At 37.1% G+C, this 25,693-nt stretch overlaps 1 protein-coding gene across 2 annotated transcripts in view; it reads left to right on the forward strand.

Annotated features, from left to right (window-relative positions):
- The window catches only part of GPD2 (glycerol-3-phosphate dehydrogenase 2), a 135,264-nt gene that overhangs the window by 49,683 nt on the left and 59,888 nt on the right, over window positions 1–25,693 (forward strand). For both annotated transcript variants that reach the window (XM_046659043.1, XM_046659042.1), the window contains exons 3-6: window positions 1,248–1,419; window positions 16,165–16,289; window positions 17,555–17,652; window positions 18,683–18,846. In XM_046659043.1, coding sequence (XP_046514999.1) covers window positions 1,248–1,419; window positions 16,165–16,289; window positions 17,555–17,652; window positions 18,683–18,846 — 559 coding nt within the window. The remainder of the gene's footprint in view (window positions 1–1,247; window positions 1,420–16,164; window positions 16,290–17,554; window positions 17,653–18,682; window positions 18,847–25,693) is intronic.

Raw genomic sequence — 25,693 nt, forward strand, 5'->3', positions numbered from 1 at the left:
CCTCGGACCCTAATCTGGGTTTCTTTGAATGTACTCTGTGGCTTCTAGATTTATTTTTATAGAAATCCAATTGGCCTGATCATAGTAAAATCCAATTGTAAAGAGCAATTTGGTTTATTTTATTTAAATGAATAAAAACATCACTTATTAGAAAAATCTCTTGGTCAGAGCTAACATCACCTTCTCTTGAACAAGCCTTGTGGTTTAGAGCTCTATACGGGGCCCCTACAGCAGACTGGCTGTTATGCGTTGTGCTGATACTGTGATTTAAAGAAAAGAAAGAGAAGTCACATATCTGTGGATAACTAACTCTTAGAGCAACGTTGACCAGCACTGTTGAATATAGTGAATGAAGCTAGAATTAGCATTTTGGAAAAAAACAGATGTTTATCTATTTTTCTAGGCTTTTGACTCTAACTTCTAGCAACTGCTTTTTATTTTTTTAAAGATCAGCATCGTTTTTGATTCAGGATCATAAGTTACATTCTAATGAAAGAACTTGGAATAGGGAATGTCATTGTTCTTTAGGGGGACTATGACTGACTTTAATTATATTATTGTTAAAGCTTTCAAAAATTGAAATAGTGTATATTAAATATATAAAATCTATAATTTTTTATTGAGACATTTAATAGGTAAGCCTCTGAGTAAACTCTTTGAAAAATACCATTCCTATTGGCCTTAGCTGATCATTTAAACTAAATATTAACTTCTGTTAAATGGATTCTTTTCAATTGGACTGACTTATAGACCCCTCCAACTCTAGATATATTTTATCAGGGGAATTAAGGAATGAAGAACATATACTTTTAAGAAATTCAGAAAGGCATAAAGTACTTTTCCTCTTCCTTTCATCACTTTTAAATGTTATTTGAATGAATTGCTGCTACTGGACAAAACACTTCCATATGTTCTCCTGTAAATGGCCTTAGACAGGGTATTTTGGAATTGCTGTACAGTGTGGGAAATAATTGAACTTGGCTGTATAGGAAGCCAAAACAAGCAGTTGAGATATTGAATTTGAAACCAGGTGTTCCATGACTCAGTAGTGATGACTCATGAAAAAAAAAATACACCCAGAATTTTCCTCCAAGGCAGTTGGTCCTTTAATTCCGTGTGGATTGTGGACTGTGGGCTAGCCGTGGTATCCGTTATCTCCATTGCAAATCTCTTCTTTCAGTATATTGTAAAATTTATGAAATTGGCATTCCAGATGGACGACTGAAAGTGGTCTGCTTTTACATCAGGTGAACCTGGCCTATGTTGAAGCAGCAGAGTGTGTTTCAGAGCCTGTTAACAGGGAGCCTCCTTCCAGAGAAGCTCAGCTGCTGACTTTGCAAAATACATCTGAATTCGATATCCTTGTCATTGGAGGAGGAGCAACAGGATGTGGCTGTGCGCTAGATGCTGTCACCAGAGGTAAGTCCTGATGTGGATGGATGTAACACAGATAAAGGTGTCTCTTTCCTCCCAAGTATAAACACACAGTATGCGCTCTATGCTGGTAAAGTCGCATTTCTGCTGTGTTTCCTAATTTTCCATCCTTTGTGAAGCACCTTCACATTTTTTTTAATATAGGCATTTGCACAATTTTAAAATTAAATGTAACTTTTTTTATACTCAAATGAGTTTACTTAAAAAAACACTTTGTATTCCTGTGAATTCATTGATTTGATGTTCTGGTTAATTTTGTTAATACATAGTTAAGTAAACACATCTAAATGGAATAAAAATATTTGCCTATCACCTGAAATTACATTTATCCCAGTGAAGGGTAGAAAAGATTGATTAAAATGAATTAATCTATTAAAATAATTCTTTTCTTCTTTATCTCTTAAAATCATTTCTTCCAGTGAAATACAGACTGCAGTTTGAGAAACTCCAGTTTATGTGAATAAATGATAGAGAAGACTGTTGCTAACCTATAGTTCTGTCTCACTCTATTAGTCAGCATTAGGAAAGACATGAGGAAAAGTTCCTTAAACATGACAGGAAAATAAAGAAATTTTAGTATGGAACACCACTGCTCTTACAGATGATAGATTTAGTAAAATAATTTATGTGGTTATTAGTGTAGAGTTTGGAGTCAAGGAAATGTGGGTGCATATCCCAGCTCAGCTGCTTTCTCAGATGTATGTGTGTATGTATGTATGTATGTGTACACACACACAAGCACATACTTGGGCAAATTACTTAATTTCCCTAAGGTTCCTCATTTTTCAAATAAACAATGATTGTTGAGAGGATCAAATGTGTAATCATGAAGAGGACTTAAAACAGTGCTTGTCACACAAAATAGAAGCTCAATAAGTTGTGGATAGTATTATAGCTGCCATTATTAACGTGAAGGCAAAAGGCTTTTAGAAGCACTTGCCTGGAGAAATTATCCTTTGTGGTATGCTTAGATGTGTCAAATTGGGCTGTGTACTGCTGCAAGGAATTTTGACTCTGGATTATTTTACTTACCATCTAAGGTTCAATACTGATTGCAGTTTCATGCTCAATGGTAATACTTTATTCCATGGAATAATTCTCCTCAGATTAAGTGACTACCACAGCCGCCCTAGAGTCAGTTACCTTACATACCTGGTAGAATGACTTTCACACAAATGAAAGAAGTTGAATGAGATTTAGGCATACACAAACAAAAAATGCCCTAGAATTACTATGATTGCACAGGACCTACACTTTAGTTTTGATCCATGTAGGGTTCACAGCTAGGTCCTTTTTGTCACTTCTGAATAATGGTAAATTCAAAATATAGCAGTGAAATCTATTCTGTTGCCAGGCAGACTCCAATTTTCATATAATTCCCTGTCTCCTTCCATGTTTTATAGTTTGAACCTGACTATCCTTGGACATACTAAAGCAGATGGAAAGAATAGTTACAGTTATCTCAAGGTACTTGAACTCACTCTCTCCCTTGGAGGCCTGAGAAAGAGAGTGGAAAGAGAGGACACATTCCCAACATAACAGGAGGCCTTATTTGAGACTACCCAATCCAGGAGTTAGAATTTACTAGGTGACAATTTTCTGTGTCAAAGAGAATCATTTCCCCAGTAAGATTCAAAAATATTTCTTGGTGTCTCCAGTGTGTTCATGCTATGTACTGAAATATATAGCAATTCTTTTTATTCTGATTCCGCAGATATTCACTAAGTGCCTGTTGTATGCACGGCAGTATGCAGGGTACCACATGAGAATATGGAGATGATTGATATAGTTGGCATCCTTGTGGTGCTCACAGTTCTATAGTGCTTGTTTGTGCAGACCGAATTACATTGTAGAGAATATGTGCCTTTCAAAAGGTTTGGGGACGTTATGGACATATGAAGGTGAGAGTCGTCATACCTGCAGAGAATGGTCATGAGAAAGAAAGCTGCTATTTAGCACGAGTAGAATTTTAAGAAGCAGACTTTGCTTGCTGAAAGTGTTCCAATCTGTGGGGACATGCGGGAGAAACAGCATGGAGTCAGTGCCTGTGGGAGACAGCATGTGTTTCCATTTGGAGCATCCAGGCTGTCTAGGGGAGAATATGAGAGAAAGGTGGAAAGGCAGAGCTGGGCCTGGTATGCCAGCGAAAGGCCTGTGCACTTTATTGAACAGGCCACTTTGAGATACTGAAGAGAATTAGGTTTGATGATGGGGAATGGATAGGCAGTAGGAAAGAGCAGGCACGGACATCAACTTTTAAGAGGTCTAGAGACAAAGAATACAAAGGAGGTAATTGATGGTGTAGTTGGATATACAGAAGGGAGCAAAATGTGCCAGAATTGTTTTTTTTCTTTTCTTTTCTTTACTTTTCTTTTTTCTCTTCTCTTCTCTCTTTTCTTTTCTTTTCTTTTCTCTCCCTTCCTCCCTTCCCCCACCATCCTTCCTTCCTCCCTCCCTCCCTTCCTTCCTTTCCTTTTTTCTTTTTTCTTTTTTAAAGATAAGAGCAATCTGAATATTTCTGTAGACTCAGAGGGAGAAGCCTGTGCAGAGGAACTTTAAATGCAAGTAATACAAGTAACATGTGCACAAGGTCTTGCGAAAATACAAAGAACGGGATATCAAAGATGATCTTAGCTTTGGCAGGAAGGTGAGAGACATTTCTCAGAGACAGAAACAAAGGAAAGATTCTAAGATATAAAAGAGGGAGGCTGTGTGACTATGAAGAGCTCTTAAACACACAAAAACAAGTGAGCTGTTCTACTGATGGATAGAAGTAGGGGGACTTCAGTGTAGAAAAGGTTTAGAACTTTCCTGTGGAGAGTGTGTTAGGAATAGGGGTTACTTAGCTGAGATTAGTAAATGCAAATTTGTTGTCTACACAGGATATTTGTGTGGGTGTGTGTCTATGTCCCCACGTGTGTCCAGTATTGCTCAGATTGGAGGCAGAGAAAACACACAGTAGGGTAGGATCCAGAAATGAGAACTGAGCATCAATGATAGGAGAAAATGAGAAAAGACTCTATGAAGGCAGAAGGAATTGTTTAAATGGAGCCTAGAACTGGTGGGGGAGGTAAGGGAAGGTGGAAAGGCAGCTTCCTTGAAGAGTCGGGGTAGTTGAAGGACTGTGCGTGCAATAATAACAAGGCAGCCACTGTTAAGTGCCTTTTATTCCTTTTGTCCTTTGTAAAAGTCTCACCTGTGCTTGCTTTTGTGCCCTTTCTAGATTTATCTTTTTAAAAACATAGGCAAGATCATAGTGTAGTTACTATTTTGCAGAGTTTCTTTCAAATAACAGTATATTTAATCAATCTTTACATGTATATAGTATACATTCTTTTTTTGTATGAGGAAGATTGGCCCTGAGCTAACACTTGTTGCCAATCTTCGTGTTTTTGCTTGAGAAAGGTTGTCACTGAGCTAACATATGTGCCAGTCTTCCTCTGCTTTATGTGGGATGCCACCACAGCATGGCTCAACTAATGGGGCTAGGTCCACGCTCAGGATCTGAACCCACGAACCCCCAGCCTCCGAAGTAGAGCACACAAACCCAACCACTACACCACCAGGCCAGCCCCTACATTCTTTCTGTCATTTTTTTTTTTTTTTTTTGAGGAAGACTAGCCCTGAGCTAACATCCATGCCCATCTTCCTCCACTTTATATGTGGGACACCTGTCACAGCATGGCTTGCCAAGCGGTGCCATGTCCACACCCGGGATCCGAACTGGCAAACCCCGGGCCACTGACGTGGAACGTGCACTCTTAACTGCTACACCACCAGGCCGGCCCCTCTTTTATTTTTTTTAAATTGAAGTAACATTGATTTATAACATTATACATTCTTTTTGATGGCTGAAAAATTCATCGCAAGGATATTCTTATTAATGATTCTTTAGGTTATTTCCAGTTTGTTTTTCTGTTTTAAACAATACTGCTTGTCGGTCAAGTACTGAACCAGCTCTGAGAATGCAAAGACTAATAAAATGTGGCCTTGCCCTCAAGGAACTTATAGTTTATTAATATTTGCTGAACACATTTTTTCTTTGGGCAGTGCAGGGCATTCAGTCGTGATTAGGGTATTGACTAGTGCATTAGCAGTGGGTGATGATAGTGATGATAATGATGATGATGATTTTGAGGAGATGCGAGTTTTCAGAGCCTGAATATTGACCCGATTTTTAATGTTTATAGTTAGTAACAGCTAAGAAAATGATGTACTTCTAATACCTCTTGGCATATTGATTGCTGCCTTTTAAAGTAATTGACTGAATGTCTTATTTTATATATATATACAGATTTATGATTTATAAAAGGGATGGATAAACCTTAGTTTGTATTTCTTTTATTATGCTGGTAGCCCTTTAGGAGTAGCATTTATGATTAAAATGTACAGAGATGCTGAAGTTAATCTATATTTATCCTTTTACTACAATTTCTGATCATATCAGTAGCTCTCTGAAGTGTGAAATAATCATGGGCATTTGGTTAATGAATTGTGCATTGTTGCTGTTCATTCATGGAATTTGCTCTTTTATTATATTTGATGCTTCACTTAACAACAAATTTTGCTTTCTCTGCATTTGATATGTTTTTACCAAATTATTCCTGATTGTATCCATTAATCTTTAGTCACATTTGACAAAAATAAATTACTGTGATCTTTTAAAGTTACCAGTAATAATTAGATTTTTCAGGACATCAAAGTTTTGGGGGAACCACTAGATGTTAAAGGGTTTGTATAAAAATGTCTGCACAAGCTTTTTGATAAAATACCGTGCCCAAATGCACTTTCGGTAATGCATAAACAAAGACTGTAGAAGGAAGAGAAAAAGTCATGAAGTCTTCATAATGGACATTTACTTGCATTCTTACCCATCTGCATTTTCTTGGGAGTCAATTTTCATTTGGGAATATTATTTGGTAATCATAATATATACAGAATTCAGCTCACATTCTCCTGTAGGTCTCTAGGATCAGTAGAAATTGCTTCACTGCTTAACACCTCTGCATCCTGTTCCTGGGCAGAAGCACAGGCTCAAAGTACAGTTGTAGGCACTTTGCCCCTAAAGAGCTGGAATGAGGGGAATCTGATAAATTTGTTCACTCTCTTAGGGTTCTTCAAGGTATTTTCTTCAGTTCTTTTTGTTCTTTTGTGTGACTTGTATGTAACAAGTACATATTTACTGTTTTGTACCTAGTACATTTTAAAAATCTGATTTATAAACTTAACCTTTATGGCTTCTATTTGGAATCCAGAGAAGACTGCCTCTTACTGGAAGTGAACATTAATTGTAGTTCTCTTGTTTAAAAATCTAAATATACATTTCTATTTTATGAATGGTATTTGCCTAGCAATTCCTGAATGCTCACTCAAGTTCCTTCAGGTCTAAGGCAGCATAGCAGAGTAACTAAGGACACAGGTTATGGAATTTGAATGAACTGGGATCGAATCTTGGCATCATCACTTACTAGCTCCATGACCTTCGACAGGTGTCGTAACCTTATGGAGAGCCTTGAGTTTCTCAGACATAAATGAAGGATGATAATAACACTCTTCTGCATAAGTAAAGGTTTGTGAAAGGGAGGAGGTGTGTGCATTGCAGAAAAAGATGCAGAAAAGAGAGAGGCTTGGAAGATCGTGCATTCTGGGAATTACAGATCCGCACCCCTCACCCCTTCCACCACCACCCTCTCCTGCCATGAAGGAGGAAAAAGTCCTATTTCAGGACAGTAGAATTGCAGTAGATGAAAGTGTACTGTTTGCTGGACACTGCTATTAGACTAGATTGCAAAATGCTGTTAAAATTAATCTAGAAATTTAATGCAATTTTAATTAATTTAGTGATTTTCTTTGGCAAGAGTGGAGGGGGGACTTGAGAAACCGTGCGAAAGTTTATCTGGAAAATTAAACCTATGAGATTTACTAGATTAATTTTGGAAAAGAATAATAATAAAGGAGGTAGAGATCTATCAGATATTAAGTTGTATTCTAAAGCTGCTTTAATTAAAATAGTTTGCTAAAGTAATAGAGAGATCAGGGGAACAAAAGTAAGAATCTAAAAATAGATCTAAATACATAAAATTTAGAATATGGTAAAGATAGCATGTCAAATTTGCCATTATTGGTTATTTAATAAGCAATGTTGGAGTATCCATTCCCCCAATTTATATGTATATATATATACACACACACACACACACACACACACACACACATATATATATATATATACTGCTTATCATATTCCATGTGGATCAAGGATTTGATGATAAAACATCATAAAATTATTGGAAGAAAGTATATGTGAATTTAAAAAAAATGGAGTAAGAAAGGTGTTTTTAATCATGACACCAATAAAACAATTTTCCTTTTAGAAAATGCTGCTAAATTTGATTTCATAAAAATTAAAATTTATGGCAAAAATATAAAAAAAGCATATGAAATTGGGAAACTATTTATAACATATCAAACAGACAGGGTTTGTTTCATATTGTTTTCAACTTTTGTATATCCTTTTCTTTTTTCTCTTTTTTTCTTTTTTTGAGGAAGATTAGCCCTGAGCTAACTGGTGCCAATCCTCCTCTTTTTGCTGAGGAAGGCTGGCTCTGAGCTAACATCCGTGCCCATCTTCCTCTGCTTTATATGTGGGGTGCCTGCCACAGCATGGCTTGCCAAGCGGTGCCATGTCCGCGCCCAGGATTCAAACTGGTGAACTCTGGGTGGCTGAAGCAGAACGTGCGCGCCTAACCCCTGTGCCACCGGGCTGGCCCCCATCTTTTTCTTTAGTATGTCTATGATAAACAGCATATGGCCGGATTCTTTTTTCTTTTTACACTTAATAGATGGAATCTGTCTTTTAATAGGTGAATTTGATCCGTTTCCATTTATTTTGATTCCATATGCATTTATTTGGTATTTTTTACCTTTCATCTTTTTACTTTGCTTCTTTGTCTCCCTTTCTTTCTTTTCTATTAAACCAATTTTCTATCACTTTCTGTTTCCCTATCCTTAACTCTATAGATATAGTTGCTGCCACCATCCAGGCCCACCAGAGACTTTTCCCAGAACCAGTTCGAGCCTCCTGCCCTGTGCTGATGTTGGGCATCCTGCAGACCAGCTGTGAGCCAGCCGGGGGTGCTTTGGCTCAGGTGCTGCTCTCCAGGCTGTGCTGTCTTCTTGCCTCCTAGACATGTCCCAGCAGATAGTCCACAGCCCCAGACAGTGCTCAAGAGAAGCCTTCGAACCTCCTTTCACAGGAGGCAGAGGCCTTCTTCAGTCCCAGCGTTCAAGTGCTGGTTGGCTTCTTCACATTTTCTTACAAGGGAGACTTGTATTCCTCTTACCCTTCAGGAACTGAAATCTTGATTGCCTTTGCCTGTTTCTAGACCCGGAGCCCAGCAAGACAGAAACTTTTGGCCTGAATACTGTCCTCTGAGTTTCTGCTACATTTCTGGTCCGTGAAGTGTTTATTTTTGAGTCAACCGTGTCCTTTAAAAAAAAAAAAAGATTTATATATATATATATATATATACACATGCATATAGATTATTTTCTCTGTGTTTGGAGAAGAGGACTTGTTCAAAGTTGAACTTACAATGCCATATTGATCAAAATTTTTTAATAGTAATATTTATAATAGTCAATAATTGGTATCTGGTTTAATAAATTGGGTACATTCAGTTATTGAAAAGAGATTTGTAAGTATTTATAGGGAAAAATAGCTAAAGTGTATTGTAAGTTGCAAAACAAGTTGTGAAGAATCAGTTTGTTAATTGTATTTGTGTTTAAAACAAAAAAGGAACACAGATTTTATACTTTCATAAGCTTAGAAAGTTTCTGGTAAGATACATGGGGCATTTTTCATAGTTAACATTAGTAACCTCTGGATTTTGTAACAAAGAAGCCAGTGATGTATTATTCTCTCTTTTTATCCTTCTATATTTTTTGGATATTCCTCTTCTCTTTGAACATTTGCTGTTTTTCTAATAAAAAAGTAAAAAGAGAAAATAGCATCAAAGCAGTTCCTCTATTTTTCTTCTTCTCTCCCTGAAGCTCCCCACTACATAGTTATATATTCTAGTTGTATGTCCTTCTGAGTCTGCTATGTGGGACGCCACCTCAGCTTGATGAGTCGTTCTAGGTCTGCACCCACGATCCGAACCGGCGCCAAAGTGGAGTGCACCAACTTAATCACTCGGCAATGGGCCTGGTCCCAACAGCAATTCCTTTATTCCCCCCAAACTGTAGTATTACAATTAATCTTATGGCTTAATACGTTTTCCTGCCTCTATAATCACATGTGTACTTAAGGAACACAAAGTATGTTAATGATATGTTCTAACTTAACATAAATCTCCATTAATGCTTTATCTGTTTCCTCATATCAAAATAGAAATAAGTGTTAAGTAACCAATTCAATATTATACAATTCCATAAAATGCTACCTTTCACTGTTAGAAAATACTAGTAAAGTGTAGGAATCTCGTGAAGGTTAACAACCCGGACTTACTTTGCAGCTTTGCAGGAGTGTTATTTTTTAGAGAAATTGATCCTCATATAAAATGTTCAGCCTTTGGGTTAGTCCCTTTTCTTATTAGTGACAATGGCTTTCTGAAGTCCAAAAGTAAGTACCCAAAGCTTTTCTAAAGAAAGATAAACTCCCCTTTCCTTAAACTACATCATTTTTTCCTTCATGGGGCATGTGGCTTTAATACTTAGGCTTATGATACTCATGTACAGAGTTTCTAAATTTTTTGATTTGTGTGTCATTAGCTTGGTGCCTCTGATAGTTATTTCATAGGGATTATTCTCCTTTCTATTTAAAAATATCTGAAAAAAGCCATATCTGAAAATTTATTCTAATGAAATAAAGATAAAGAGAGTTTAAATGAAAATTTTATTTTGCATTACTCTCTGTGATATTGAGGTAGGAAATAACCCAAATGTTCAAAAATAGGAAATTGAATAAATAAATCATTGTAAATATTTAATATAATAGAAGCCACACATTAAAAATGGAATGATAGAAAAATATTTATTGACATGGAGAGATGTTTGCAATCAATAATGTTAAATGAGAAAAATAAATGGAATATATCATATCCTATTTTTGTAAAAATGTACATATGCGACTATATACATGCATAGATAATGTGAACGTTTAAACACCCAAATGTCAACTGTGGTTATCTCTGAGTGGTGTGATTACAGGAGAGTTTATTTTGTTCTCCTTACTTCTCTGCATTTATTATATTGAGCATGTTTTCATGCATAAGATAATCAGCAAAAGCTATTAAAATATACTTCTGTTCTCCTTCATGTTGTGAAAGTTAAATGTCGTGCCATGCCTCCCCTTAGACGCTAATTACTCCTCTCTACTCTTCCAGCTGTCTTGACCCACAAATTGGTTGAGTTGGAAGTGCTTGGGTAGCTGACCTTCTCCGGCCAGCAAAGGCACAGCTGTAAAGAGCTGTATTTAGTCTACACCCCTCGCCCTACCCAGAAGATACAATTTTTTTTTTCTTCAACATTTTACTATTAATATTTTAAACATGCAGAAAAGTTGAAAGAATTTCACAGTGAACACCCATATACCAAACGTCTAGATTCTACCAATTTATATTATATTTTACTTTGCTTACCACACACTTCATCTCCCAATCCCCAGAAGATACAATTTTAGCTTGCTAAGAGATGGGCTGAAGAAGACTGAAAGGGAGATTTGAAGTTGTCTTTATTCTTCTACTATAACTCGTCCTGTTATTCTACCTAAGAATTTCAAAGTAATTTCATTCTAAATATTAGTACTTTACCAATGTCGTGAAATTCCTGAGAAGACATCTTAAAGCAATCAATTATAAAGACAAAAAATAAAATAATAACACCATTCCTAAATATTCTGGTTCATCTTAGCAGGAATAGAGCTTATTGCTTTCCATAAAAAGTAACTTCTAAAAAGAAAAGAAATAAAAACTATTCCTCATAAAATCTTGAACTAGTTGAACTAGTAAATTACCGCAATGCACAGAGAGGCCAGCCCTTCACTGCCGGGTATGTGGAGTAGGTCATTCTTTCTACTCTGAGGAGCGATCTTCCCCAGGGCCTCAGATCCACAGCCGGGAGTAGTCGCTTGAAACCTGGGTTCATTATTTTTGATGTCCTTCAAACTCGGTTGTTTTAGCTAAGAACACGAAATGTTAGCATTGAATGTCACTTAAAAATACTGTTCATTCTCTTAGAGAAGATTAAACAGCACCCTGTTTTCACTTCCTCGCTTTATAAAGTATCAGAAAACTGAGCTGTGAATTTCAGATCAGTACTTTTTGAGGGGAGGCAAACTTTTGGATTTTTAAGAGGTGAAGCAGAAAGGAACATAGTAGATAAGAGAACCATGCAGGATCATTATAAAGCTTTTAAAATTTTCATTGTGTTTGCTGTAGTCAGTTAATCAGTTAAAGAATATTTTTATGAGAAGTGGTTGTCACTTGTAATATTGTCTGGATTTTGCATTACTTCCTCCTCTCTCATTCCATTGTTCTCATCCAACAAAAATGAGAAATCTAGAACATTTAGCATATAATAGCAGTTGAAAGTTTTCAAATATTTTCTTTTTTTTAGAGTGTCTATTTTTTGTGTGTGGTTCCAAAAACTTTTGGTAATACTTTTAGGTTACACGATGCTTTAATATATCAATTTTACTATAACTTTAGAAAGTAAATTTTTATGTTTTTTGCTCTGGAAGGAGCAGCACCATTTCTTTCCAGAAATTCTGGTGGGTAGCTAGATGATATGACACTGAAAATAATGGGACAAGAAAAACAGCCTAGTTTGACGGAGAAGCCCATTTTAACGTTCGCTGGTATTCACTAGGGTTTCTCACGTAAGTACATGTGAATAACTTTTTAAAATGTCCAATTCTTGCAAAAGCAGTTTTGAGGCTTTAAAGTGTTAGCTCTCACTTAAATATCCTGAAATATCCTCCTGAGATGGCTTGCTAATTCCTAGAGTGGTTCCCTGCCTCACACTGTGTCAGTTTGGGAAAGAGAAAAAATTCCATCCTGATAACACGAGCTGGTAAAAGTCTCTCTTCACGTCACTCTCCAGTACCCTCTTCTGCCTTGTGAGGCTGGGATCTTCCTTGCTTTCCTCGTGCAGAATGGTACTGGTCCCCTAAATGGTCTCCTGCCTCCACTCCCCCCGGCCCCCTGCTACACTCAGCGAAGCCTTTAGAATATTAATCTGATTTCTCAGCTTAAAACACTTTGGTGGTTGCCCTGATAGACGGTACAATAGTATTTCTCCAAACAGTGTCTGAGAATTTCTGGGAAAAATTTAAATTTTCTTTCTTTCTTATAATGGAAAAAAAATCAACAAGCACACCCTTGTTCCTCCAAACGGATACTTTGTCAAGTTCATGCTTATGTGACATTGAACTTGTGCTTTCTAATGAAGTATTTGCTTCTCAGACTGATCCCTGACTTGTACCCATGTGCTCAGAGGCATTGTCCATTGAGGAGATCCAGATGTTACTTACTTATGAGAAACAGTGGCCCATAGGACAGGGTCCAAATGTCCCAATGTGGATGAAATGCCTTTTGTGATCTGCCCTTCGCCATTCTTCCCACTGGATCTCCTTCACACAGTCCCTCACATCCTGCTTCCTGCCCCTGAGTGACAAGCAGCCTCTGAATAAGCTGGGCTATTTCAAGCATTTGCTTTTCTCTTGCTTAAGCTGATTGATGCTGGTGATCATTCCTTTCCTCCTCCCCTTCACTCATCTTGAACCCATACTCTTCTCTAGACTCAGCCTCTCTTGAAGACTCCATCCCCAGGTACAATGAAAAACTCCTACCTTGGCTGCAGTTATCGTTCACACAGGGAATTGTGTCATCAGTAAAGTACTCCCAAATTTTGTGGCTTAAAACAACATTTATTCCCACACAGTTATGGTGGGTCGGGAATCTTGGTAAGCCTTACCCAGGGTCCTCTGGCTCTCAGTCTCTCACAGGCTGCAGTGCTTTCTAGCAACTTACGTGGTTGTTGGCAGGATTCAGTTCCTCATGGGTTGTTGGACAGAGGCCTCAGGTCGTCATGACCTGTTGACTGGGGCTTCCTGTGGTTCCTTGACTCCCAACATGACGGCTTGCTTCACCTGAGCTCAAGAGAGGGCAAGAGAGAGTGCCAGCAAGAGAGAGAGCAGAAGTCGCAGTTTTTTATAACCTCATCACGGAAGTGACATGCCGTCATTGTTGCTGTATTCTGTTCCTTAGAAGCAAGGCACTAGGTCCAGCCCACACTCCAGGGTAGCGGATTACATGCTAGGAAGTGGGGCTAACTGGGGGTTGCCTAAAACATCTTCTCCCACACCTGTAGGGTACCTTTGAGTAGGCCCAGGTGGGGAGCCATGGCTGGATGGGAGACTGCTGGTCCTCTCTCAGCCTGTGTCCCCGCCACTCATGTGTGAGCATCTTGATGCCATGACTGATTCCAAGGTTGAAAGAGAGGTATATTTTAAATAATCTGGCTCTTAAATGCCATTTGAAAGTCAACTCCCTCATCTGATCTTCAACTGAAGAAAAAACGTTCTATTTTAGTGCTGGAAGAAGAACTCTGTGTGTTGGACTTACTAAGAAAAGGTGATAGAGCTCACCAAGACAGTGCATTCTTAAGAGATTGCAAATGTAATCATGACTAAGCAATTTGTGGTTTATGTCCTGAATTTAAGTTTTAACCTGGAGTCAGAAAGGACGACTCTGTGTTTTTAAATGTCACACCCATAGAAGCCTACTGCACTCTTTACCCACCTCTCCAGGCTGGCAACCACTGGACAGCTTGGTCTGTGCGTAATTCATTTCTAACATCGACACTCTGCCTGGCACTTAGGCTCTTAAAAATTTATACTAACTTAATATATTTTTCTGTGTTTTTAATACATATAGTACTAAATTTAGCCAGCCCTGGTGGTCTAGTGGTTAAGATTTGGTGGTCTTACCAACATGGTCCCACTTCGTTTCCTGGTCAGGGAACCACGCCACCAGTCTGTTGGTTGTCATATTTTGGCAGTTACATGTTGCTGTGATGCTGAAAGCTGTACCACTGGTATTTCAAACACCAGCAGGGTCACCCATGGTGGACAGGTTTCAGTGGAGCTTCCAGACTAAGACAGACTAGGAAGAAGGACCTGGCCACCCATTTCTGAAAAATTGGCCACGAAAACCCTGTGAATAGCAGCAGAGCATTATAAGATATAGTGCTGGAAGGTGACAGGATGGTGCAAAAAGACCGGGCAGGGTTCCGCTCTGCTGTACACAGGGGTGCTAGAATAGACTTGGCACTAACAACAACAAAATACTAAATTTACCAAGGATTGCTAGGGTTTTCATAGTTGAGAATTTTACAGATCTTTCTCTGGTGTAAATGCTTAAAAAGAGAGACTTGGGTGTATGACATCTTTAATTTCTGTGTTATTTTGCTAGTTAGTTAGAGCATTAGCAATATTTGCCCTTGAATCAAAGTTCTCTGCTTTTCTCTCCACGATTTCCAAATATTTTGTCCTTTTGAATCAAGGGAATTGCCATGATTTTATGATGACATTTGGGTACGATATTTAAACTGTTAAAAGTTATAAAAACGACCCTTTGGTATTAAAGGTAATAAATGGCTCTGCATTGAATACATGCACAGGTTCTCTTATACGAGCTTTGTGAGCCCAAACTGCTCCAGTTACGTATTCTCATTGCAGTTGGATTCTGTGACATTCTCTTATTCCCCAAGAGTATGCCAGGCCATGAAAATTCCTCATGGCTTGGTGTTGATGTGTACTTTGGGTTTCTTGGAGTTTTAGATTTCATCTATAACTAATGTATGGGACTTGTGGTCCTGCTGCTGCTCCTACCTGATCCTGAAGAGGCAGGGGTGTCTTAGCAAGAAAAGAAAACAAAACTAGTTTCATCCCTAAGAGATTTATCGCAATCCTCAAGGAAAGGAGGGGAGGGATGACTGCTAGAGCTGAACTATCTTTGCTTAGCTCCACCTTTACCAAGAATATTTTCTTTTCCTTACTCATGGATACTCTGCACTGAGTTCATTAGTCCTAGCTTGTACTTTTCTTTGTAATTCTACAATATTGTGCTTGCACATCTTAAATTAAAGTTATAAACTCCTCAATATCAGAGGTTCTTTTATTCTCTCTTCTTTTGTTTTGATATCTTTGGTCTCTTTTCTCACTTTATACCCATGATAACACCACTCCAGAAATAGGAGCCAGCACATAGGAGGTCTAGTCTAGATTTATTGATGATGCTTTAGAGTAGATCAGAGATGAGGGGCTCGCACAGGTCTGGACTCTTGGAGTGAATGATGAATTTAAGTTTCAGGAGGCTTCGTAACCACAGTGAGTTAACTCTGCGTGGTTAAAGATGGGTTCCAGGCTCTCCTTTGACCCTCTTAAGGTACCAGAGTACCTTACTGCCATGAAATTGTACTGTAATATTTTCTAGTTGTGATTCATTTGCAGTTTAATATGCTTCTAGTTCTGGTTTGACTTTTCCCCCAGGAAGAGACTAAAATCTCTTCATTATAATATAGACAGTGTACTGCACTTTGAATACAAATTTATCCATGTTCAGAGTAATTTTTCTTGTGATTGTCTCTACCCTGGAGAAGTGCCTTTAATGAATTACATACAAATTGTGTAATTTAAGAAGTTAATTTGGTTTTCTGGTTACACAGGACTAAAAACAGCCCTTGTAGAAAGAGATGATTTCTCATCGGGGACCAGCAGCAGAAGCACTAAATTGATCCATGGTGGGGTACGATATCTTCAGAAGGCTATCATGAAGTTGGATATTGAGCAGGTAATTGTGTATGCTGGTTGTTAAACAAAAATGGCAACTATGCTTTTTTCTACCCAATTAAATCAGTTGTGTTTTTTTTATGGCTTTTAACATTTCTTCCTGTTGGAAGTACCTATTTAGTGTGTTCTGCTGGAATATCTTTCAGGAGAGGCGTGCCAGTTCTCTCCTGCAGCATTATGTTTATGGGTAATCAGGGGCTTTTTCTACACAGGCATGTCAAAGTAGCAGATTTACAAAATCACTTTTGGATGTGTTGCCTTTTAACAATTGTTATTGGAGTTTTTTTGCCAATGGCCGCCAAATTACTACTTCCCAAGCAGTTTCAGGGAAGCTGGGTTGTGATACAGGAGAAGTATTAAATTAATCCTCTAAACTGAAACTGCAGTCATACATTCATATTGTCACTGACATATTCTTAAGCAAAAGATGATCTGAGTCATGCTTTTCTTATGTCACACTTTATTGTGTCCAGTCTGCCACCATTTGAAAACTGCCAAAGCAGTGTGGAAGATGACATTTCCCAGAGGGGTAAAAAAAAATCCACTGAACTCCCTATCTGCTTTTTGTACATGAAAAACACAGCAGCCCTAACTTGACATTGTCACTTTTGAATCTGTCCCCTTTTCTTACGTGTCTCTTCGGCATGATGATGGATGCAAGGAAAAGAGCATAGACTTTAGAATCAGATGACTTGTGCCATGTTCCAGCTTATTTATTCAATTTCTGCGAGCCTCAGTTTTCTCATTTGTAAAGTTAGTATTATAATAGTAATGCTGGCTCCTCAGAGAGGCATAGTGAAGACGGAAGGATTTAAGACAAAAGCTTTTTTATAATCTATAAAATACTGTGCAACTCCTAAGTATCATCTCTGCTTGGGTTCATGGAGGCAAGAAGGAAATTTTAACATGAATTTGAGCAGTCTGCTCTCTTACGTGGGAAAATATTATAGGCGACTGAGAAAAGGGACAATACAGAGAATGCAAGATAAATTGTTACAATAATCTTGTAACTCAAGTCAGGAAAATATCTTACACCTGGGAACTCTGACGGCATGTTTTTCTCCTATGCAAATACAGTTAAGGTTTCTAAAAAATCTTTCAGGTTGACAGCATGATGTATTATTAGAATTTGATTAGGAGGGAGCTCTCCTCGCTCAGGGGTAGAGAGGTTTCTGTGTATCAATCAGTTGGCAGCGTGTCTATTTGCCATTTGAAAATATTATGATCTGTTACAGCCAAACTAATTTTCTCTGTTTTGCTTTTCAGTATAGGATGGTAAAAGAAGCCCTTCACGAGCGTGCCAACCTACTAGAAATTGCTCCCCATTTATCAGCTCCGTTGCCTATAATGCTTCCGATTTACAAGTAAGCCTTTTGATATCAGCTGTACACTGTTTTCTTATCTAAAGTCAATAGAACAACACAGTTTTAATGGAAATAGTCCCTCAGTGTATGTTTCTTGATGTAGTTTTAATTGGTCCTAATCTTTAATCCTTTTCAAACATTTTTCTCTGTTCTATTTAAAAATGTGGTTTTTCCGAAACAGCTTTCTACTGACCCACCTCTAAGGGCTAGATCTTGAAGGCATGGGAGGTTGCGTTCTGTGTTTATAATTAATGGATTCTTAACTCCGTTTTTCTGAGCGTGTATGGAGGAGCAACTGTACTTGCTCTGGGGAGAAGAAGAGGGTCATTTGCAGACTAAAATGCAGAGCCAAAAAGTATCCTCCTGCAAAATCTGAACGTCACATGCACCAATTCCAAACCTAAACCATTTGGGGTCATTTTATATCTCCCGGTTAACCAAAACTGCAATTTGCTTTGGAAGTATCACATTATAAATTATAAAACCCAATTTCCCTAGTGTTGTTAGAGCTATTCATGAAGTTGCCTTAAGTTGGAATACAGGTAACATGAAAAAGTGGATTATGCAGCTCTGTTAGCCACAAGACTGTTGTGGCGACTTAGAAACAGATTTTGTAATTTTAGTCCATGTTTTGTCATAGATTGCACAGGATGTCTGAAGCCAGCGATTCTCTCCCTTGGGTGCACATTAGAATCACCCAGACCTCTGCCCTAGTCTAGTTAAATCAGTCTCTAGACACGTGAGGCCCAGGCGTCTGTATTCTTTTTGATGTTCCCCAGAGAATTCTAACACGCAGCCAGGTTGAAAACCACTGTCTTAGATGTGATTCGTTTAAAGTCTCATGATTCATTTACTTATATAATTCAGCTAGGCTGGTGTCATCAACAGTCTTATACGTCTCCTGTTTCTTTTGCAGGGCACTCCTAGATAAACTTTGTTTCTCTTATATGAATATCTTAGAACTTAAAGTGACATTCAATGATATTATACTCTGTTTCTAAAGAAACCTTTCCCCTTATTTATGCTGTAGGTGGTGGCAGTTACCTTACTACTGGATTGGAATCAAGCTATATGATCTGGTTGCAGGAAGCAATTGCCTGAAAAGCAGTTATGTCCTCAGCAAATCGAGAGCCCTTGAGCATTTCCCTATGCTCCAGAAGGACAAACTGGTAGGAGCAATTGTCTACTATGATGGTAGGTGACTTTTTTCTTTTTTACAAGATACTTTTCTCTCACTCAAGACCCTTATAGTATATTCTAAATGAGATAATTTTGCATCCTCACTTTTAGTGCTAATCTTACACAACACACAAATGCACACATACACTAACCATGTTCTCTAATACTAGCTTAAAAACTCCCCATAGTGTTTTGCTTTTAATATTGTTTGTTTTTGCATATTCCTTTTCGTCTTTGGTTCCTACTTTGTATCTCATGGTTGGTTTGGTCCGTTCGCCATCATTATGAATTTGGACCCCGCCCTCATTCCATTTAATTTTTGCCAGTGACTGTTTCCCTTATGAATATATTATAATGTTGAAAGCAGCTGAGGATCTGTTAGGTTTTCTAGATGAAACCTCTATTTTCAAGGGGTTATAAACCTGGGAAAAAAATGCCCCCTGGGTTGAAATTGACGTTTGTATTTTTCACAGGACACAATTCTTGAACAAATAATTCATGTGATAAAGGTAGATGAATGTTACATCTGTTAAACCAAAGCCTAAATTTTTATTGCTTATTTTATTGTTGTTAGATGTTTTCTAACAATGACATTATCTAGTATCCGTTTGTCACGTGTTCAGTGTTCATTCTTTGTGTGTGTGTGAACAATATAATTTGTACGCTTTTATCTGAAGGAACTAGCCACTTAATATATCTCCAGATGGACCACAAAACAAAACAGGAAGGCCATTTCTGAAATTTCACTATAGTTTTAAGGGGTGTATGGAATTGAAAAATAGTCCAAGGATGTTCATTTATAGGTAAATAAACAGATGCAGATAATCGACCATGTTCAAAAAGTCTTAGAAATTTTGTGACACAAAGGACCAGTGGGCTTTTTTACCCCCATTATGTCATCTTTTGTATTTAGTGTTTGATGTCTAAGCTCTTAGCATGAGGAAACGTGTTTGTTTTGTTTTTTCAGGAGACTTTGATGTTTGTGCTTCATATTATGGGATGTCCTCAAGGCCACCGCCACCTTTTATTCTTTTTCTCATGGTTAGGTTTCTGAATCAATTTAGCTGTCTGTCAGGCTTTCATGTATGAATGCAAAATGTATGTGTGCAGAGGGGGCAATGGGGACAAACTCAAGAAAATGTCCTAGGAGCAACAATGTTAGAAAAATGTTAAGAGTCTTAGGTAAGCATTAAAAGCTAGAAAACGCACAGTTTACAGTGCCTTCCAGCATCTAAACACCACAGGGGGGGCACTTCACTACTTTTTCAGTGCCCTTGATGAAGCCTACATGTTAAAGGACAACCTTCACTGTGAATTTGCTTTTTCTGCATCAGACCCTTAATGTTAATTCACTGTAGTTTACTGGGTGATTGGGACTAGGAAGGCATTCTGCCGATGGCACCCCACCCATCCTGATACGGAAGGATTTGTGCCCTTTGCCTCTTCTTACTAATCCCTCCTGCACAAACCCTCTTAGATGCTTGGTCATTTCCTCTACCTTGTGAGGTATCAAGCACTAACTACTTTATTAATTTTTTTGCTTGTGCATATCTGAATCTCCTTAAGAGGACTATCAGTTGATGGCATATCTGAATTGGTGACATCTGTTTTATATTGGTTTGATATTGGCATGAATTATAGATTCTTACTGATTCTCCATTGAGAAACCAAGGGAAATCTGTGTCACATATGCAGAAGAAACATTATCCTCTTAGGATCAAGAGGAAGAAGACTTTCTTTAATGTAGAATTGGCTTTTATAGCTTGTTACAGGTTGCAAAATTATGAGTTTAGCAGAGACTGTTGAAAAATTCAAAAATTATTATTTAAAATAATTTCATATTGATATTTGAAAATTGATTGTAAAATCTTAATGGAAGGGGTAAAAATAATTAAAAATAATTACATTCTAGTCATTTGACATAAATAATTTTTTTTGACCCTGTTCTGAAATGATACAGGCCTACCTATGTCATGCTTAAGGTAAGGCAAAGCAACAATATGAAATGAAGCATAGCTCTATGGTTTCACAGCTGTATTCACAGATAGGGCAACTCCTGTTTTACCTAATGGTATGATAAGCAAATGAAATATCAACACGGAAATCAGGTAAAAAGGAGTGTATAGGTAAAGAAATTAAATGCAGTAAATGTGTGATCAGAAAAGGAAGGGGATGCCTTACCCTTTGACCAGAAAAATAACATTATTATCTGTCTACCAAAATATTTGAGAGAAGAAAAATTACCTCCTGAACATTTACCATTGCAAACCATATTTATGAAAGCAACCTTTCTTAACAGGAAAAAAAATACTCTTCTTCCTAAATAACCATTATGAGAATGCAATAACAGTCAACCAACTGATTTCAAAATGCCTTCAGGCTGCTTGAAATAATTTTTTTTCACTTAAAAAATAATTTATTGAGGTGAAATTCACATAACATAAAATTAACTGCTTTAAAGTGAACAAAAGTAGCAATTTGTATAACTCTCACCTTGGGGGAATCTTGATTATGATGAAAAAGTGGCACAAGTAATTAAAGGAATTTTTAGATGCTACAAGAAGTTTTGCTAACTAAAAACTCTCACTAGTAATACATTATACAATTACTTCAGCATCAGTTAAAAGTGAAAAATAGTGGGTTAAAAATGTAGTTGAACAAACTAGTAAACATTACCATTAACTTGGACCAGTGACCAAGACGATCTTTAAGATTCCTTCAACACTGAGATGTTAGGGCTGTAAGTTCTTCCCTCTGAAGTACAAATGCACAAAGGTCAAGAAATTTTCTTAATTACTCGTAAGAACAGTTCATCCTAAATAAATACTGATGACCATTACATATGATTAAGGCAAAATCTATTCCTCCACAAAAGTCCATAAAGGTAATAAAATAAATTCCATATATTCTTTTTTTTCATCTTTTTTTATTGAGAGATAATTGACATATAACATTATATTAGTTTCAGGTGTACAATATAATGATTTGATATTTGTATATGTTGTGGAATGATCACCACAATAAGTACGTGGTTACAAACTTTTTCTTTCTTGTGATGAGGACTGCTAAGATTTACTCTCTTAGCAACTTTCAAATATGCAGTACTGTCTTATTAACTGTAGTCACCATGCTGTATATTACATCTTCATGACTTATTTATTTTATAACTGGAACTTCGTATCTTTTGACCACATACTTTTAAATGTAGTAATTCTAGCGTCTATTCTGTGCTTAGCATAGGTATGACCCATTGCCAGATTTTGCTGTTAACCACTGAAAAACAAACTCACGCATATGGAGGAACAGCTACCATCTTTTTCAGTATAGACAAAGTAAATGTCAAATTTCTCAGTAAATCCACAGGAAATGAAAGCTTGGATAGGAAGTGACATGCCAGGTTATATTTTCTTTTTATATTCTGTTGGAGAAAACATGTAGTCAACGCCCTGCCCTGGTTTTCTGACTGAGATGTGTCCTACTGCTTGCCATCTCCTACCAGTGAGTCCAGCTGGACCCTGTCCATGGCTGTTACCACCGATAAGGGGGTTACCAGGTAGAGAATGTGGTGACTGGTGCAACTCTCCCAAGTAGGCGAGAAGTATTTAAGGCATGACAAGCTTGGGTGACTTGGCAGGCTGTGGAAGTATGTGAACCAGCTGTAGTGGGGAGCCAGTTTCCTCAGGAACTTATTTTGTCTTCCTCTGTCAACTTTACTTCAATCTTCCTATTCCCGGGGTAGATCTTTGGTGCCATTCTAGGTGGACTCCAGTCATCCAATCCAGTGCACAGAAAATGATATATAATTAAAAATCATTAAATATTTAAAACCGTTAAATATCCCCATTAAGGTTCTGTAAGATGAAATTGGAGAACAAAATTACAGCTTTAAATTCTTCCTTCTGAGAGTCAAGGCATTGACAGAGAGAGATGTCTGTTATTTCATACTCGATGATGCCCTTAAGTATTCCTTATGCACATATGAAAATAGCAACCTACAAGAAATTACATTGGCTCTCTGAATGTAAATAAAAGTTGGTTATATCCATGTTTCAAAGGGGGAATTAAAGCCTAGGTTTCACTAGAATATTCATTTTTCTTCCAACCTAAAACTCACAGCATACAAATAGATGAATTCAGCTCGTGAGAGAGCAAAGCCAATTTAATCTCTGGCTCCCCTGAGGTAAATGTAGTTCACGGTCCTGCCCCCACCCCAACCTCAGCTATAATCCCTGGCTCCTGGAGGTAAAAAATGCACTGAAGTGAGGAAAATTCTGCAGCAGGATATAATGATCCAAAATGACAGGGACAATAATGACAATGAATTTCATGTCTCCCAGTCATGAGCTGGAGATGCTTGACTAGGCTGACTTATACAATTAAATTGTTACAGGTACAGCAGGAGACGCAGTTAGCTGTGTGCTTTGGGGAACGATGCCTCTGGCAAAAGGCATATTGTGGAATCCAGACTCTTTTGTTAGGAACAAACTATCAGTCCTCCAGGCGTGTACCCGCAGTTGCATACTTGAATAAAAGGAAGCCTGGGTTAAAGACAAGTCTTTTAAGGTGTTGGTTTTATCTACTTTGAAAGCTAAAAAAAATCAATTACCCAATAACACAAAGGTGATTTCTTTTAGTCTTATGTTTTTGTTTTTCCACTGAATTCCTGGAACATAAGTCAAATCTAAAGATGGTGCCTTTAATCCCCATTTATATTATTTGCAAGCACAATTATTGAACTATAATTGAATGTTGTCTACTTTCAATTTGACAGAAACATTAATTTTTTCAGAGCAATAGAAATAGGTTGGATAAATAACTGAACGATATGGATTTACAAACAAAATAGCAGTGCCATTATGCAAGTTTGGCCATGTACTTCTTAAGGCAGGTCTTACAAGGTTGGAACAGTGATTCTAAAGTAGAGAGTGTGAGCCTCCTTGGGTGCACAATACCATCCATTGGGTGTGGAGAAACATATTAGAAGTCCTACTTAGATTATTTCTATCAAATTCCTTATAAATGTCTGTTTTTACATATGGTTCAAATGTCTATAAGTACAATAGTATAAGTATTTAATTTGTAAATAAATATCCATATGAGAGTTATATGCTGACATTTACTTTACTTTTTATTTTATTTTGTTTATTTTTTTGAAGATTTTATGTTTCCTTTTTCTCCCAAAGCCCCCTGGTACATAGTTGTGTATTTTTAGTTGTGGCTCCTTCTAGTGGTGGCATGTGGGACGCCACCTCAGCATGGCTTGATGAGCGGTGCCATGTTTGCACCTAGCATTCGAACTGGTGAAACCCTGGGCTGCCAAAGCAGAGCACATGAACTTAACCACTTGGTCACGGGGCCGGCTCCTTACTCTACTTTTAAAGTACTCAACTTAGTTTTTCCTTTTTGAACCCCTGGGTGAGTAATTTGTCATCACTTTATGTCTTTGATAATTGACTAATTTGAATGTTTTCAAGATAGATGTGTTTAGCAAGAAGAGAAATTCCTCTTCCTCTGGAAGAGTAAACATTACTAAATCCTTTCCTTCATTTCTCAAGAGCTTATTTTTTCGTTAACTTTGACTGAGGAGTCTAAAAAAATGAAAAAATCTAGTGTCTAAGAGGGGATATTATCTGGGATCCTCCAAATTTGGCATGATTAAAATGTTTGTTGTTTTTATTTCCATCTTAAAATAAAAATATAATAAATTCATTTTAAAATGTAAAGTTCTATTTGTCAACAATTCTCAAAGCTCCTAACTCTTTTCATTATTATTGTACACGCCAAGGTTTGTATGGTGATACATATAAAAGAATACATAGAACACATATATAAGTTGTCTTCCTTTTTTATCTTATGTAAACATTTTAAAAGGATCTATTTTTTAGTTTTATTTTTCAACTTCGCTAAAGTATAATATGATGTGTTATATGTGTTGATATAAATCCTTTGGGAAACAATTAGATAATCCTAATAAAGTTGAACATGCATATACCTTGCGATTCAGTATTTCTATTACTAAGTATATGCCCCAGAGAAACTCTTACGCGTGCCCACCAGGAGATATGTACAAAAAGTTCATTGCCACACTGGGTATAAGTTCAAAAAGGGAAATAATTCACATATCTGTCAAGAGGCAAATGAATAAATAACCTATAGCATATTCACATAATGGAGTAAAACACAGCATTGAAAGTGAATGAACTAAGCTAACTAAACTGAACAACACAGACGAGTCTTAGAAAAATAATGTTGAAAATGGCATGATAAGTTGTCTCATAATGGCAAGCATCACAATCCTACTTGAAAACTGCTTTCCAAAGTATTGTAGTGTAGTTGAAACCATCACCAATATGGAAGTAGACAACTTAGGTTTATAAACTTCACTGAGTTTTGAGCCACACATTACACATCTATGAATTTGGGCTTATAATGCCTAACTCACTGGGCGTTTTGAGATTTCAGTGAACTAATACATGTAAAATAACTTTTTAACTATAAGACATTATTTAAATTTTGATTGTTTTATTTGGATCAATTTTATGGCTATTCTATGGTCCACCAAATTTCTACTTTTCATGAAAACGTTCCAAAGTGAAGCATCAGTTCCACCAATGTCCCTTTGTGTATTTAAAATTTGCAGATTGTTCCAAAAAATTTGCAAAACATTCTTAGGAGAAAGGAAAATATTGTGCATACAAACATGCTCCACATAAATATACAATCTTTGAAATTTAATGGTTGAAAAACATAGCATTTTAAAGAGCTTTAAAGTTATCCACCTCTGAGACATTAATTTAAAACCTACTTGTTTTAATATTTCTCCTTGTCCATATGCAGTTTTACGTTTATAAATTAAATGAAA

This window comes from Equus quagga, chromosome 4 (genome assembly GCF_021613505.1).
Source record: "Equus quagga isolate Etosha38 chromosome 4, UCLA_HA_Equagga_1.0, whole genome shotgun sequence".
In the NCBI taxonomy this organism is placed as follows: Eukaryota; Metazoa; Chordata; class Mammalia; order Perissodactyla; family Equidae; genus Equus; species Equus quagga.